The sequence below is a fragment of the Pipistrellus hanaki genome, assembly GCF_964339955.1.
Source record: "Pipistrellus hanaki genome assembly, chromosome: 12".
NCBI lineage: Eukaryota > Metazoa > Chordata > Mammalia > Chiroptera > Vespertilionidae > Pipistrellus > Pipistrellus hanaki.
The window spans coordinates 47,705,014-47,719,072 of NC_140514.1; the positions used below are offsets into that span (position 1 = coordinate 47,705,014).

Here is a 14,059-nt window from a genome sequence, read left to right on the forward strand (position 1 = left end):
CCTGTGTTATTATATTACAATAGGAGATATTGGTGCTCATGGGTTCAGATAATGAATATACAGTTTATATGTATTTGCACATGCATAAATTTCATAGTTCTTCATGCTGAGAGGAATTAGAAGCAATGACACCTCCATGGCAGTGAGCATACCCAAATGCTAATTCCTAAATACTGTTCTCCACAAAAGGGAGCTGAGGCTCCTTTGTGAAAACATCAGCTTATTCCAGGACTGGAGCAGGGATCGTGCAACGTGAGACCAGAACATCTTCTTATGTCAGATACTGAAGAAGCACTCAAGGAATAGTGGAGAGTTTACCACTGGTCACATCTAGGCAGATTTCAGAATCCAAATAAACAATGATAGCCTTTGAAAGACAAAAGATATTACATTATACCTCAAAAGTTTTCTTTCTTAAAAACAGAATAGAATGGAAAATAGAGTGAATTGCAGAGAATAGGTTAAATATCACATACTAGTATGTATGTACTACCCTGTTTCCCTGAAAATAAGACAGTGTCTTATATTAATTTTTGCTCCCAAAGATGCGCTAGGTCTTATTTTCAGGGGATGTCTTATTTTTCCATGAAGAAGAATACAGTACACATTTATTAAATGAAAATAAAGGAAATTTATTACCTGTATACGGTACGGTAGTACGGTAGTTGTCAACACAAACCAGACAAACTGTGAATCCTACAGTATCAAGAATTTACTCATTTATTCAGTGACAATCATGTCATTGTCTTCTGGAACATCATCATAACAATCCAATTCCTGAATTTCCTGGTGAATTTCTTGTGACTCCATTTCTTTCAGAATCAGTGGACCAAATCTCTCATGTTTAGCAATAGCACTGTCTTTAAATGAGTACTTCTTGTCAAGGTAGCCTGCTCGCAGTGCATTTGCAATTCAACTGTCAGTGATTTTCTCCCATGAATTCTTCACCCAAGTCACAACTTCTTGCAGTTTAGGTTTCACAAAGTTTCTGAGCCAGAGCCTGGGACAGGGTGGGGGTGGGGGTGGGGCCTCATTTTCGGGGGGATGCCTTATATTTCACTCAGAAGGAAACCTGTAAGTAGGTCTTATTTTCGGAGGATGTCTTATTTTCGGGGAAACACTGTAGGTCATCTTGTCAAATGGATTTCTTACTGAGTCACTGTCAAATCTTGAAACACCACTGCTCTGTACAGCTACCAGAATGAAGCTCCTGAAATACAATCGAATCCTGTCACCCACCTACTTAGAATCCTTTACTGAACTCTTGCTCCAAACTCTAAAAAGGGAGCCTTTTCATAACTTGGCCCCTCTCTGTGTTCCCAGACTCATCACTTTCCATGGCTTCAGCTCCTGACCTGTCTTCTAAACCTGACCCCTGACCCCCTGCTTCCCACCCCCATCCCCCAGCCCATTCCTCCTCTGCCCACCTGACTCTTGCTTGTTCTTCAAGTCGGAACTGTGACATCTCCACCTCTTAGAAACCTTCTTAAATCTTCAACTACCCTGCAGATAGAAATGAGCCATCCCTTCTCTGTGGACTTGCTAAAGGCCATTAGAACCCCTTTTTCTCTCTGGGTAATAACTAATGTCCTTGTGTCCTCCATGTGAATTTCAGGGTCACTGAAGGCAGAAGCTGGGTCTCATTCAGCACTTGACCCCCAGCACCAAGCACTGGGGTCAAGTGCTGAATGAGACGGCAAACAAGGTCTCCCAAAGGTGAGACCGTGGCAGACCTAGAGCTGTAAGCACAGTATTTGTCCTAAGTAAGCCCCTGAATGTTGAATTGAAAATGCTTTACAATTCTAATGTGGGGTTTTAATACAATCAACATGTCAGATTTTCTTTATGCATTGTGTGGCATGACTGTGTGTAAAAAATTGTACTCTGATACTGAAACACCTACTCCTCTACAAAGAAAAAAAAGAAACCCAAATCCATTCTTGTTCTATGACTGCCTTTGTTTATGCACGAACACTTCCTGTTGCAAACGCCGCCTGATGTGATTCTTTAGCTCCCCAGTTCTGGCGATCTGTGGAGCATCTACATGGACTTTGAAACCAAACGGCTGGACCCCTGGGAACGAATCATACCCAGCTTCAAGTACAGCCGCGATGTCCCGTTTTTTGAAATGCTCGTCCCCACAGTGGACACAGTGCGCTTTGGGTATCTAATGGAAAAACTACTGGCGGTCAGGCATTCTGTGTTATTTACCGGGACAACTGGAGTTGGCAAGGTAGGACACCTTCCGCAAACAAGGTCTCCCCAAAATGAGGGCGTGGCAGACCTGGAGCTGTAAGCCCCATACATAGTACATTAACTCTCAAGGAATGTTGTTGTGGATTCTGATTACTTTTTCAGGAAGAATGTCACTGTGCTGGCTCGGTACTGACCTCGGGAATTACTCCAAAGTTGGCCAGTTTCTGAATGAATTCTTAATGTCAATACTGTATAAAGCAGAGGATCCTGGGGACCAATGTTTGGTGTTTGGGGGCTTTTATGGTGCAACCCTTAGCACTTATGGGGCTGCCACTGCATAGATTAGGGTGGGAATTGGCCAAGCAGTTTGTATCCCCAAATAGACAATTGGTGAAGGCCAGTCTATTCCCTCCTACCCTTTTCCTTCTACCTCACCTAGCAGCGATGTTGAGGAAGAGTATATAGGGGAGAATGCTGATTGATTGAGTGTCCACATAAACAGAGATTCACTGTTTCCTCTCTAAATTGTTTCCAAAAGAAGTTTGGGTCCTGTGATTCCTGCTTTTAAATTGACTTGGATAGCAACCAAGATGTATTTTGGTTTGAAACTAAACTAAAAGCTTTTTGCTGAGATAGAGCTGGTTAGAACATTTCTTTGGCTCTGGTAAATATAATTAAATGGAATCTCCAGTTAAAGAAAGACACGTTTCAGTCTGGTTTTACCCTTTTTCTTTTTATCCTATTCCTTACTCATTGTACTGAATTGTTACTGATAAAAACAATTGTTGAAAATTATTATATTGAATGCGACATCGTTAACATTTGTTTAAATTTAAAGTCTGTTATTGCAAAAGGATTGCTAAATAGAATTCAAGAATCAGCCGGCTATGTTCCTGTTTATCTAAATTTTTCCGCTCAAACTTCATCTTCAAGAACACAAGAGATCATTGAATCAAAACTGGAAAGGAAAAGAAAAACTATTCTAGGTAAGAATCATCATTTTCATTTGTCTCACAAATTAAGTTAATGAGTAACAAAAATAGGGCATGTAATAAAATTACAATTGGATATTTTCTTTACTTAGTTTAATTGTAAATGTGATTTTCTATCATCATCTTCGACTCACATCTTCAGTTTCTACTGTTACAGAAAAATGTAGAAGAACAAGGCAATACTTAGAGAAATGGAGTTAACATTTATTACGCATGGGTCCAGAGGAAAATGTCTCTCAAATTCTGGACCCCAACATGCAGGAATTTTCCCTATTTATATGTTTTTACCTTCTTTGTCTCCAAATATGGGGTGTTTCTGGCCCCTTTTGCAAGCTTGTGCTGGGGCCTTGAGAACTCAACCAAAGGCCTGGCCTGGTGCCAGCACTGATAATTATTTTCGGGGAAGTTTTTTTTGTATGTGTTTTTAAAAAAATATGTTTTATTGATTTTACAGAGAGGAAGAGAGAGGGATAGAAAGTTAGAAACATCGATGAGAGACATCAATCAGCTGCCTCCTGCACACCCCCCACTGGGGATGTCCCCGCAACCAAGGTACATACCCCTAACCGGAATCGAACCTGGGACCCTTCCATCTGCAGGCCGACCGACGCTCTATCCACTGAGCCAAACCAGTTTCAACAATGTTCAGGGAAGGTTTAATGGCCTCTCTGAAGTGGGAGTAGGCTCATTTTCCTTATTATTTAAGCAAGCAAGCAGTTACAGAAGCCAAATAGCAGGGTTAAAATTCAAGCTGCAGTTTTTATATAAGGTGGATGCTTCCCTACCTCTCCCTGGCTCTCCCCTTCTCTACTCATGCTCTGCTTTCAAACCTGCAGTAATGCCCCTTGATTGATTGATTGATTGATTGATTGATTTTTATTTTTGTGTGTAGATGTTATTTATTTATTTATTTATTTATTTAATAACTCTTTATTATTGAAAGTATTGCATATATCCCCTTTATCCCCATTGACCCCCTCCAGCCTGTCCTTGCCCTTCTCCCACATCCAGGCCCTCACCACCCCATTGTCAGTGTCAATGGGCCATGCATATATGCATACAAGGTCCTTGGTTGATTACCCCCCACCCACCCACTGTCCCCCACCTTCCCTTTTATTTTAAACAAACAAAACAACCTGTGTACACCTGATGAGTTGAGTTATCTGAACTCTGTAGACAATAAGCATGTAACTGTTTTGTTTTTACTTCAGTCAGTGCTTTCAGCCAGGTTTGGGGCATCTCCTTATGAACTGCTTAGATAACTAGCATAACTCTCTGGCCACTTCCTGTTGTTTTGAGGCTGGTTCAATGTAAAGTTTCGATCCCAGGTCCAATCGGAAGCTCTTCCTCTCCTCTGTCGGAAGCCAGGCTTGTGACTCCAGGTGCTGGAGGCGAAGAGGGGAAGGGAAGAGGAGACAAAAGGACAAGTGGCCTCTTCCTACCTGATGTATAGATGGGTGTCTCTCTGGACTGTCCCTCTTCTCTGGCTGGTGCGAAAGGACTGCCCCTGCTCCCTATGTGGTGGGGATACCAGCTGCCTCACCAGCCCCTCTCTGTTCCATTGTTCCTGCTCAGTAGGCACAGGGCAATGGATGCCAGTCTTTCTTGTGGGTGTCCCAAGTCTTTATTTTTTTTAAATCTTTATTGTTGAAAGTATTACATATGTCTCCTTTTCCCCCCATTGACCTCTCCCAGCCTGCCCCTTCCCTCCACCCCAGGCCTTCACCACCCTATTCCAGGGTTATGCATTTAGGCATACGAGTTTGTTGATTGATCTTTTCCTACCTGCCCACCCTCCCCTTACTTCCCTCTGAGATTTGACAGTCTATTCAGTGCTTCTATGTCTTTGGATCTATTTTTATTTATCAGTGTATGTTGCTCATTAGATTCCACATATGAGTGAGATTATGTGGTACTTGTCTTTCTCTGACGGCTTATTTCGCTTATCATAATGCTCTCCAGGTCCATCCATGCTGTTGCAAATGGTAAGAGTTCTTTCTTTTTTACAGCTGCATAGTATTCCATTGTGTAGATGTACTACCGCTTTTATAATCCACTCATCTGCATTTAGGCTGTTTCCAAATCCTAGCCAAGTCTTTATGAATTACTATCTTAGAAGCCCTCCCCACCTGCTGTCCTGCTTCTTGGTTTCCAGAAACTGGAGGATGGAGTGGGACACTGAGTTTGGCTCAGTGACCTTAGAATTGTTGAGTGCTGGATGCCAGCACAGGTTGAATCACCTCCTCTGCCTACATTGTTTTCTTTTCGCTGTTATTACCCACACTTTTTTTCTGAAAAGTGTGTATACTGGTTTTCATTGAGTTAAATACGGCATCGTCCAGCTCCACTGTGCTGGATTTCCTGTTGATGTGAGCTGGGTGTATTTCAATATCTAGCCCTATTTTCCCTGCAGAGGGTGGTGAGGTGGCATTTCTGTGAAGAAGCCTTTGGAGTTCTGCTTCCTACTGTGCAAAGAAAATGCCCTTCCTCCCCCCATGCTCAGGACACACAGTTGATAAGGGCAGTGGCTGGGACAGAGAGATCAGGAGAACCTAACTGGAGAGCTGGCATCATTGTGCACCTCTGAGAGTGAGGGTGAGGCACATTCTGACAAGTGGACATCCCGGACCTGACCACGTCTCCCTGCAGGAGCCTGGATAGAGCCAGAGGGGCGTCTCTCTTCCACAAGGCAGGGCTCTGCTAGGGCTTCCTCACTCCTGAGCGAACTGAGCTTATGACCCACCAGGTGTTCATTGAGTCCAAAACATTACCTAAACTCTGTTTTACATTTTCCAAAGGCAAATCATAGTTCTTAAATTCATTTTATTTACCCAGGAGCACCAAGAAACAAACGAGTTGTGATTTTTGTTGATGATTTAAATATGCCCAGACTGGATCGCTACGGCTCTCAGCCTCCTATTGAGTTACTTCGGCAGTACCAAGATTTTGGTGGATTTTATGACAGAAACAAACTCTTTTGGAAAGACATACAGGTTACTTTAAGTTTTTAATTACTTTGTTTGTTTACATTTAAACAGCAAGGAAATATGGTGCATTACAGTGATTTTCAATCTTTTTCATCTCATGGCACACATAAAGTACTTACTAACATTTTGCAACACACCAAAAAATATGTTCTATTTTTTGCAAATCTGACAAAAAAAAATAGGCATAATTTTGATTGATTTACAAAAAAAATAGTAATAATTAATTACCTACCTTTTTGCTTCAAAGTGATTTTTTTAAAAATCAGAAGCCTATGCTTGTATATAAGAATTTCTGGTATCAAGAATTAACCAATCAGATGCAGCCTCATTATGCAATAGATCAATAAGATGAAATTCTATTATATGACCTATATCTTTATGGTTCAAGATATGGCTGTTGTCAGGTTTTTATTTGACTGTCTAAGGGAAAAGAGGTCAGTGCCCCTGATTAAAGAGTCAGGAATTGTTTTAAAAATTCTTATGGCACACCAGTGTGCCACAGAACACTGGTTGAAAATCAGGGTTTTCTTGGGTCACCATTAACAAAGTAGCTCAAACACCAAAAAGTTATTTTCTCACAGTTCTAGAGGCTGGAAGTTGGAGATCAAGATGTCATGAGGGTTGGTTTATTCTAAGGCTTCTCTCTTTGGCTTACAGCTGGCTGTCTTCTCCCTGTGTCTTCTCACAATCTTAGCTGTGTACTCATCTATGTTCAAACCTTCTCCTCTTATCTGGACACTAGTCAGATTGGATTAGGGCTCTCATGACTCGTTTTAAATTAATGACCTCTTTAAAGATACTGTCTCCAACACTATGAGCTCCCTGCTAAGCAGGTAACATGTGAGAAAGCAAAAAGAAGAAGAGACATTCTTTGGAAAACGAAGTCAGCCACAGACACAGAGAGAACTGAGCTGTCCACAGTCTTACCACCATGGAGTTCCCCCCAAATTTGGAACAATGAGAAACACTTGGGAGCTTCTTCAGTGGAAGCTGAGTAGAGAACAAGGTGACTTTCTCTAGGATGAGCTTCAAAAAGCACCCACTGAGGAGAAATCAAGATGGCAGCATAGATAAACACCTGAACTGCTGCCTCACACAACAATTTCAAACTGCAACTAAAAGACAAAATGGACATCATCCAGAACCACAAGAAGGCTGGCTGAGTGGAAATTCTACAACTAGAAGGAAAGAGAAAAGCACTCTGAGACTCACAGGAGCTATGGAAGGCAAACGTACAGAGGTGCGCATGGAGAGGACTAGCAACTGAGTACGTGGCTGGCTTTCTCAAGTGGGAGGGAGACAAAAGCTCCCAATTGCTCTGAATCCCAGTTCTGGGCAGGGACTTTAGGGACCCAGACTCATACAGGGAGAAACTGGACTGTCCGGCAGCGGGCAAAACTCCAGGGCGGCTTTCTCTCAGAGGTGCTTGAAGTGATTACCTCAGGACACTGAGACCCAGGGGCCTCTTAGGGCAAGGCTGATGGGAAGCCATTGCTGTTTGCTCCCCTCTGAGATCCTGCCCCATGAAGCAATTGCTGTTTGTTCCACCCTGAGATTCCACCCCATCCAAGTTGAGTGCAGAGGCTTTTGCATATGAATGGCCTGGTCCTTTGAATTCTAAACTTACCTAACAAACTGCAGCTGAGTCAGTGAGACCCAGAACATCCAAAAGAAGGCCCCAGGCCGCACAGCAGCTTGCATTGCTCAACAGCTGGGCCTCATGTGGGCATCTCCCAAAACCCAAACAAAGAAGAGGAATCTGCAGATATCTCCATAACTCCTGCTGGGTGGCTTTGAGCAGAGGCTAAATTAGCACTTTCTTGGAGATCCAAGAACCACTGTACCCAGGGGTCAGAGTAGGACCATCCAGATTATAACTACTCAGATCCATAAGAGAGACACTCAGGGGGCAGACTCAGTGAGCACCAAAGCCCCACTGAAGCAAGTCTTATCTCATAAGGGTATCTCCAGCACAGAAGTTCTCCCATTGTAGACACAGCTGATCCTCACAGCCAATTGGCCTGAAGGTCAGTTCCTCCCAGTTATACCAACAACAATCAAGGCTTAACTACAACAAGACTTGCACACAGCCCACAAAAGGGGTGCACCAAGAGTGTCCACCTCAGGTACCTGGAGAGGCTGAGCCACTGGACTCTATAGGATACCTAGCACACAAAGCCATTCTTATCAACTCAGGGAAGCAGCCAAAACGTGGAGACAAAGAAACAGGTCACAAATGAAAGAAATGGAGGAAAGAAAATGACTGGATATAGAGTTAAAAACCATGGTTATAAGGTTTTTCAAGAATTTTCTAGAAAAGGCCAATAAATTTAGTGAAACCCTAGAGGAAATGAAAAAGGACCAACTAGAAATTAAGCATACACTGACTGAAAATATATATATATACAGAGATCCAACAGCAGACTAGAGGATCTCAAGAATCAAGTCAAATGTTTGAAATATAAAGAAGCAAAAAACACCCAACCGGAAAAGCAAAAAGAAAAAAGAATCCCAAAAATATGAAGATAGTGTAAGAAGCCTCTTGGGACAACTTCAAGTGTACCAACATCAGAATTATGGGGGTGCCAGAAGAAGAGAGAGAACAAGATACTATAATCCTCTTTGAAGAAATAATGACCAAAAACTTCCCCTACCTGGTAAAAGAAATAGACTTATAAGTCCAGGAAGCACACAGAACCACAAACAAAAGGAACCCAAAGAGGATCACACCAAAACACATCATAATTAAAATGCCAAGAACAAAAGACAAAGAGAAAATATTAAAAACAGCAAGAGAAAAAACAGTTAGTTACTTACAAAGGAGCACCCATACAACTGTCAGCTGATTTCTCAACAGAAACTATTTCTCAACAGAAACAGGAGTGGCAAGAAATATTCAAAGTGATAAATAGCAAGACCTACAACCAAGATTACTCTACCCAATAAACTTATCATTCAGAGTTGAAGGTCAGATAAAGAGCTTCTAGACAAGAAAAAGCTAAAGGAGTTCATCACCACCAAACCAGTATTATATGAAATGCTGGAAGGTGTTCTTTAAGAAGAGGAAGAAGAAAAGGGTAAAGATAAAAATTATGAACAACAAATACATACCTGTCAAAAAGTGAATCTAAAAATCAAGTGAATTAAAAATCTGTTCAACAGAATAAACTGGTGAATATAATAGAATCAGGGGCATAGAAAGGAAGTGGACTGACAATTCTCTGGGGGGAAAGGGTGTGGGGGTGTGGGAAGAGACTGGACAAAAATTGTACACCTATGGATGAGGGCAGTGGTGGGGTGTAAGGGCAGAGGGTAGAGTGGGAGCAAGGTGGAGTGGAGCTCTGGGGTGGGGGTGGGGGGGGAGAGGAACAATTGTAATAATATGAACAATAAAGATTTATTTTTTTTAAAAAGACTCTACCTCCAAATACAGTCACATTTTGAGATACTGAGCTTTAGGGCATCAACGTACAGTTTGCCAGGAAGAGGAAGAGAAACACACAGTTTAGCCCATGACCTATGACTTCCGTGTTCACTATGTGTGGTTCAATTAATCAGTTCACGTTGACTTCTTGTCATGCTTGATTCAGGAGATTCATGGACAAGGAGGCAGCCCCCACCTCCCAGGGGTCTCCATTTTGGAGGGTAGATGGACATGTATTTATAAGGCAGGCTGATAAATGGAGTCAGGAGAGCATGAAGGCTAGGGACTGGATTGAGGATGAGAGAACCCTTCCTAGAGAGGATGAAGTCAGAAGAGGGTGTTGCAGGCAGAGCATAGCAAAACAAGGAAAGGGAGCATTTTGCATCTCAGAGGCAAGACATGTGAAACACCACGGCTTTGTGGAATGTGAACACCACAGCAATGGGAATGCAGAGGTCAGCTAAGGGGGCCATGGATCCAGTAATGAGAAATGTGGCTTTATCCTCTAAGTGAGGGGGGTGGCCTCTGGAAGAAATGTTACGGGAATATCTCCTTGGCTGCAGGTGAGGGGTGGGCTAGAGACCAAAGGCAACTGCAATATCATGTATTGATCTATTGATGAAAATGTTACCAGAGGCTCTGAGGAACCTAACCATGTATTTCCCATAGGAGCAATTAGTCAGTGTGTGTTAATTCAGTGTTCCCAGTGACTTTATGGAACACAAGTACCACAAATAATGAGAATCCACTATGTGGCTCAAGTTAGTATATGTTGAATGAATGCATTTTAACTTAAGATAAAACTTCTTACAATGTTTTAAGATTAAATTTTTGCATAGGAGTATTTATTTAAAGCAGATGAGTTAGTTGGGTGATCTTGAGTGATTTGATTAGCCAGGGCCTTCTTTTTTAACCTAAAAAATGTTAGTAACAGTCGTGATCTCCTGAGGTTGCTGTGAAAAGCAAGTCCGATGATGTATTGGAAAATGTAATGCAGTGCTTACAAAGGGCAGGTCCACAAAATCGTTACATGTGAGTCCTGCCGTTGGGATGATGGACCTCATCTTTCCCTTTGTTGGGCGACCTAAGCGGATTTCTCCCTGGACAGGATGTGACCATTGCATCAGCGTGTGCACCTCCAGGTGGTGGCCGCAACCCCGTGACCCCCCGCTTCATCCGACACTTCAGCATGCTGTGTCTCCCGATGCCCTCAGAGCACAGTCTGAAACATATTTTCCAGGTGAGTGTTGACTTAAACATAGGCAAGAAGGGAAAGGAAAACGTATTTCTTCCCAAACCACCATGATCAAAGCAGTCTGTCCTCTACCTGAACAGAAACCGAGTGAAGACAAGGCCTCTGGTAGCTGACAGGAATATGCATCACCGTCCTCTGTGCTTTTGGTCTCACAGATGGTTTTAGGAATGCAGAAAGGTTGTCAAACCCAGCCCCTACCTTTAATGAAGGCTATATCCTGAGCCCTTGCCTTATAGTTCTCTCTACCCAGTTCTCAGCAGAGGCCACCCACTGCCCAGCCTCACCTGTGTGCTCATTTCCTGCCTGACCACTAGGTCTGTGGGTCCACATGCCCACCAGACACAATTCTGGTAGCCCCACAGGCCGCATCTCAACACAACTCAGAATTCACCACCTCCAGGGCCACCATCACATCCAAATAAATAGAAATAACTCCCCATTTTGCTCCCACCTGTACAACCTTCTTAAGAGCTATTTTCTCATCCTTTAAATGGACAAAGACCTATGCCTGCCCTGTAAGTGCTCAGGAGAAGTGTTCCATGAATGGGAGGCTTTACTTTGAATAGAATGATGAGGTGGGATGATACCATGAAAATGGCATAACTGGAGCAAGCATCCCATGGATATAAAATATACGTAGTAAATTTTTTTATTTTATATATTTTGGAATGGTACTACTCAAAATGTAGACCAAGTGGATAATGTTAAACTCACATTAGGGGCCCAGGAGGATAGATACCTCAAAAACATATTCTTCATAAACTGCTATAAACAGCAGGGCTTACTGAAAACAAATACTTCTGTTTACTTCAAAATATTTCATATCTGAGTCCCAAATCTAAAGACACAAGGATGGACTTGCAAGCATTCTGGTGGCTTCTCCCATGCATAACTCCAGGTTAATAGTGATGGAAATTTTATCTAATAAAAGCAGCATGCAATTTGATCGTACTTCTGCTATCCCCACAAGCCATGCCCACCAGTCAATCAGGAGCATTATGCAAATTAATCCAACAAATATGGCAGTGGCCACAGAGCTGGAGCCAGCTGGAGGCTTCGGTTGTTCCTGGTGATGGAGGAAGCCAAGCTTCCTGCCTGTCCTGGCCTCCGCTCAAGGCTACAAAGTTTCAATTATAGAAGATAAATAAATCCCAGATACCAGGGCCTCCACTGGGGTCGCTGGGGGCATGGCCAGCCTGCAAACCACCACAGGCCCCTCACCCAGGGCACCCAGGCCAAAAGGGAACCCCCACCTTAATCTGGGACACACTTCAGGGAAAACCAGCTGGCCCCCATGTGTGCACCAGGCCTCTATCCTATCCTATCTAATAAAAGAGTAATATGCAAATTAACCATCACTCCAACACACAAGATGGCTGCCCCCATGTAAACACAACATGTCGCCACAGGATGGCCAGTAGGGAAGGGCAGTTGGGAGGGACCAGGCCTACAAAATAGGGCAGTTGGGGGCGATCAAGCCTGCAAGGGAGGGCAGTTAAGGGTGACCTGGCTGGCAGAGGAGGGAAGTTGGGGGTGACTGGGCCTGCAGGGAAGGGCAGTTGGGGTGGGGGGGGGGGAGGAACCCAGGCCTGCAGGGGAGGACAGTTAGAGGTGACCAGGCCTGCAGGGGAAGGAAGTTAGGGGTGATCAGGCCTTCAGGGGAGGGCAGTTAGGGACAATGAGGCTGGCAGGGGAGCAGATAGGCATCAAACATGCTGGCAGGGGAGTGATTAAGGGGTGATCAGGCTGGCAGGCAGAAGTGGTTAGGGGTAATCAGGAAGGCAGGCAGGCAAGCAGCTGGGATCCAGCAGTCCTGGATTGTGAGAGGGATGTTGACTGGATGTCTGATTATGAGAGGCAGTCAGACATCCCTAGAGGGGGATCCCAGATTGGAGAGGGTGCAGGCTGGGCTGAGGGACACACACCCCGTGGACAAATTTTGTGCACTGGGCCTCTAGTTTATTAAAAAATATATAATGATTTTCCCAAGCAACTGGGGGCAGAGGGGCAAGCCAATAAATATGTTCTTTCAGACTGTATGAAGTTATATATGAGAAGACCAAAGATCTGTAAAAGCCTGATGGGAGGGCTTATTTTAAGTGAAATAGTCAGGGAAGACCTCTCTGAAGAGATGACATGTAACCTAAAATACAGAGGATGAGGAAGTCCCTCCCAAGCAACCAGCCATGAGGCAGGGGGAGTGGGTACCATATGCAGAGACCCTGAGGGAGGAGAGAGCATGGGCATGGGTGGTAAGGCCAGTGTGGCTGAGACACCATGACCAGAGAGAGGATAAGGTGAGGAGGCCGGGCAGGGGCAGAGCATGGTCTGGCTGGGGGGGGGGGGGGGGGGGGGGGAGGGAGTGAAGGTGGGGTAGGGAGTGCAGTGCCTGATTTGCATAATTAAAAGTAACAAAGGAAACAGGAATCGTAATGAAGAGGTCAGTGGGAGATGGAGGGAGTGAAGAAGTACAGGTAAAAAAGAGTTGGTGCTGCCGAAACCGGTTTGGCTCAGTGGATAGAGTATCGGCCTGTGGACTAAAAGTCCCAGGTTTGATTCCAGTCCAGGGCATGTACCTTGGTTGCGGGCACATCCCCAGTAGGGAGTGTGCAAGAGGCAGCTGATCGATGATTCTCTCTCATAGATGTTTCTAACTCTCTATCCCTCTCTCTTCCACTCTGTAAAAAATCAATAAAATATATATTTTTAAAAATAGTTGGTGCTGGGATGGGATAATGCCAAGGGAAAGAGACAGACTCAACAAGTACATTCAAAATTGCTTGTGAGGACAGAAAATGGGAGGTGTCCAAAGTGACCTCCAAATAACTGAGGTGGGGAAACTGAAAGGCGGGGAGTTTGTGGTTATGAGTAAGTTGCACTTTAAATTTACATTGTTGGTCATTTGCACATAAATATCAAGGAGGACTTCAGTTTATTTCCAGATGAGTCTGGGCACTTTAGGGCAACCCTCTGGAGCCACAGCAAGCAGCAGCCTATGTTACTCAAGAGTGAGTTTATGGTCCATTCGCTGGCCAGATAGGAATGCTGCCCAGGCATCTCCAGACACTCACAGAAGGAACCAGCTGATTCTTAAGAACGTGTTCTGAAATGAACGGAAGAGCTTCACACACGGAGGTCCTTGCATTGGAATTTGCCCTCCTAGTTATTATTAGAAAAAGTATCATCAGATCTGGAACATTTGAAA

The 14,059-nt window shown here is 43.8% G+C and overlaps 1 protein-coding gene across 1 annotated transcript in view; it reads left to right on the plus strand.

Annotated features, from left to right (window-relative positions):
• DNAH6 (dynein axonemal heavy chain 6) overlaps window positions 1-14,059 on the plus strand; it is a gene marked incomplete at its 5' end in the record, with an annotated part of 204,336 nt that overhangs the window by 103,504 nt on the left and 86,773 nt on the right. The window contains 4 exons of the mRNA XM_084900943.1: window positions 2,012-2,233; window positions 3,035-3,182; window positions 6,024-6,181; window positions 10,708-10,839. Of these exons, the coding sequence (XP_084757069.1) occupies window positions 2,012-2,233; window positions 3,035-3,182; window positions 6,024-6,181; window positions 10,708-10,839 (660 nt within the window). The remainder of the gene's footprint in view (window positions 1-2,011; window positions 2,234-3,034; window positions 3,183-6,023; window positions 6,182-10,707; window positions 10,840-14,059) is intronic.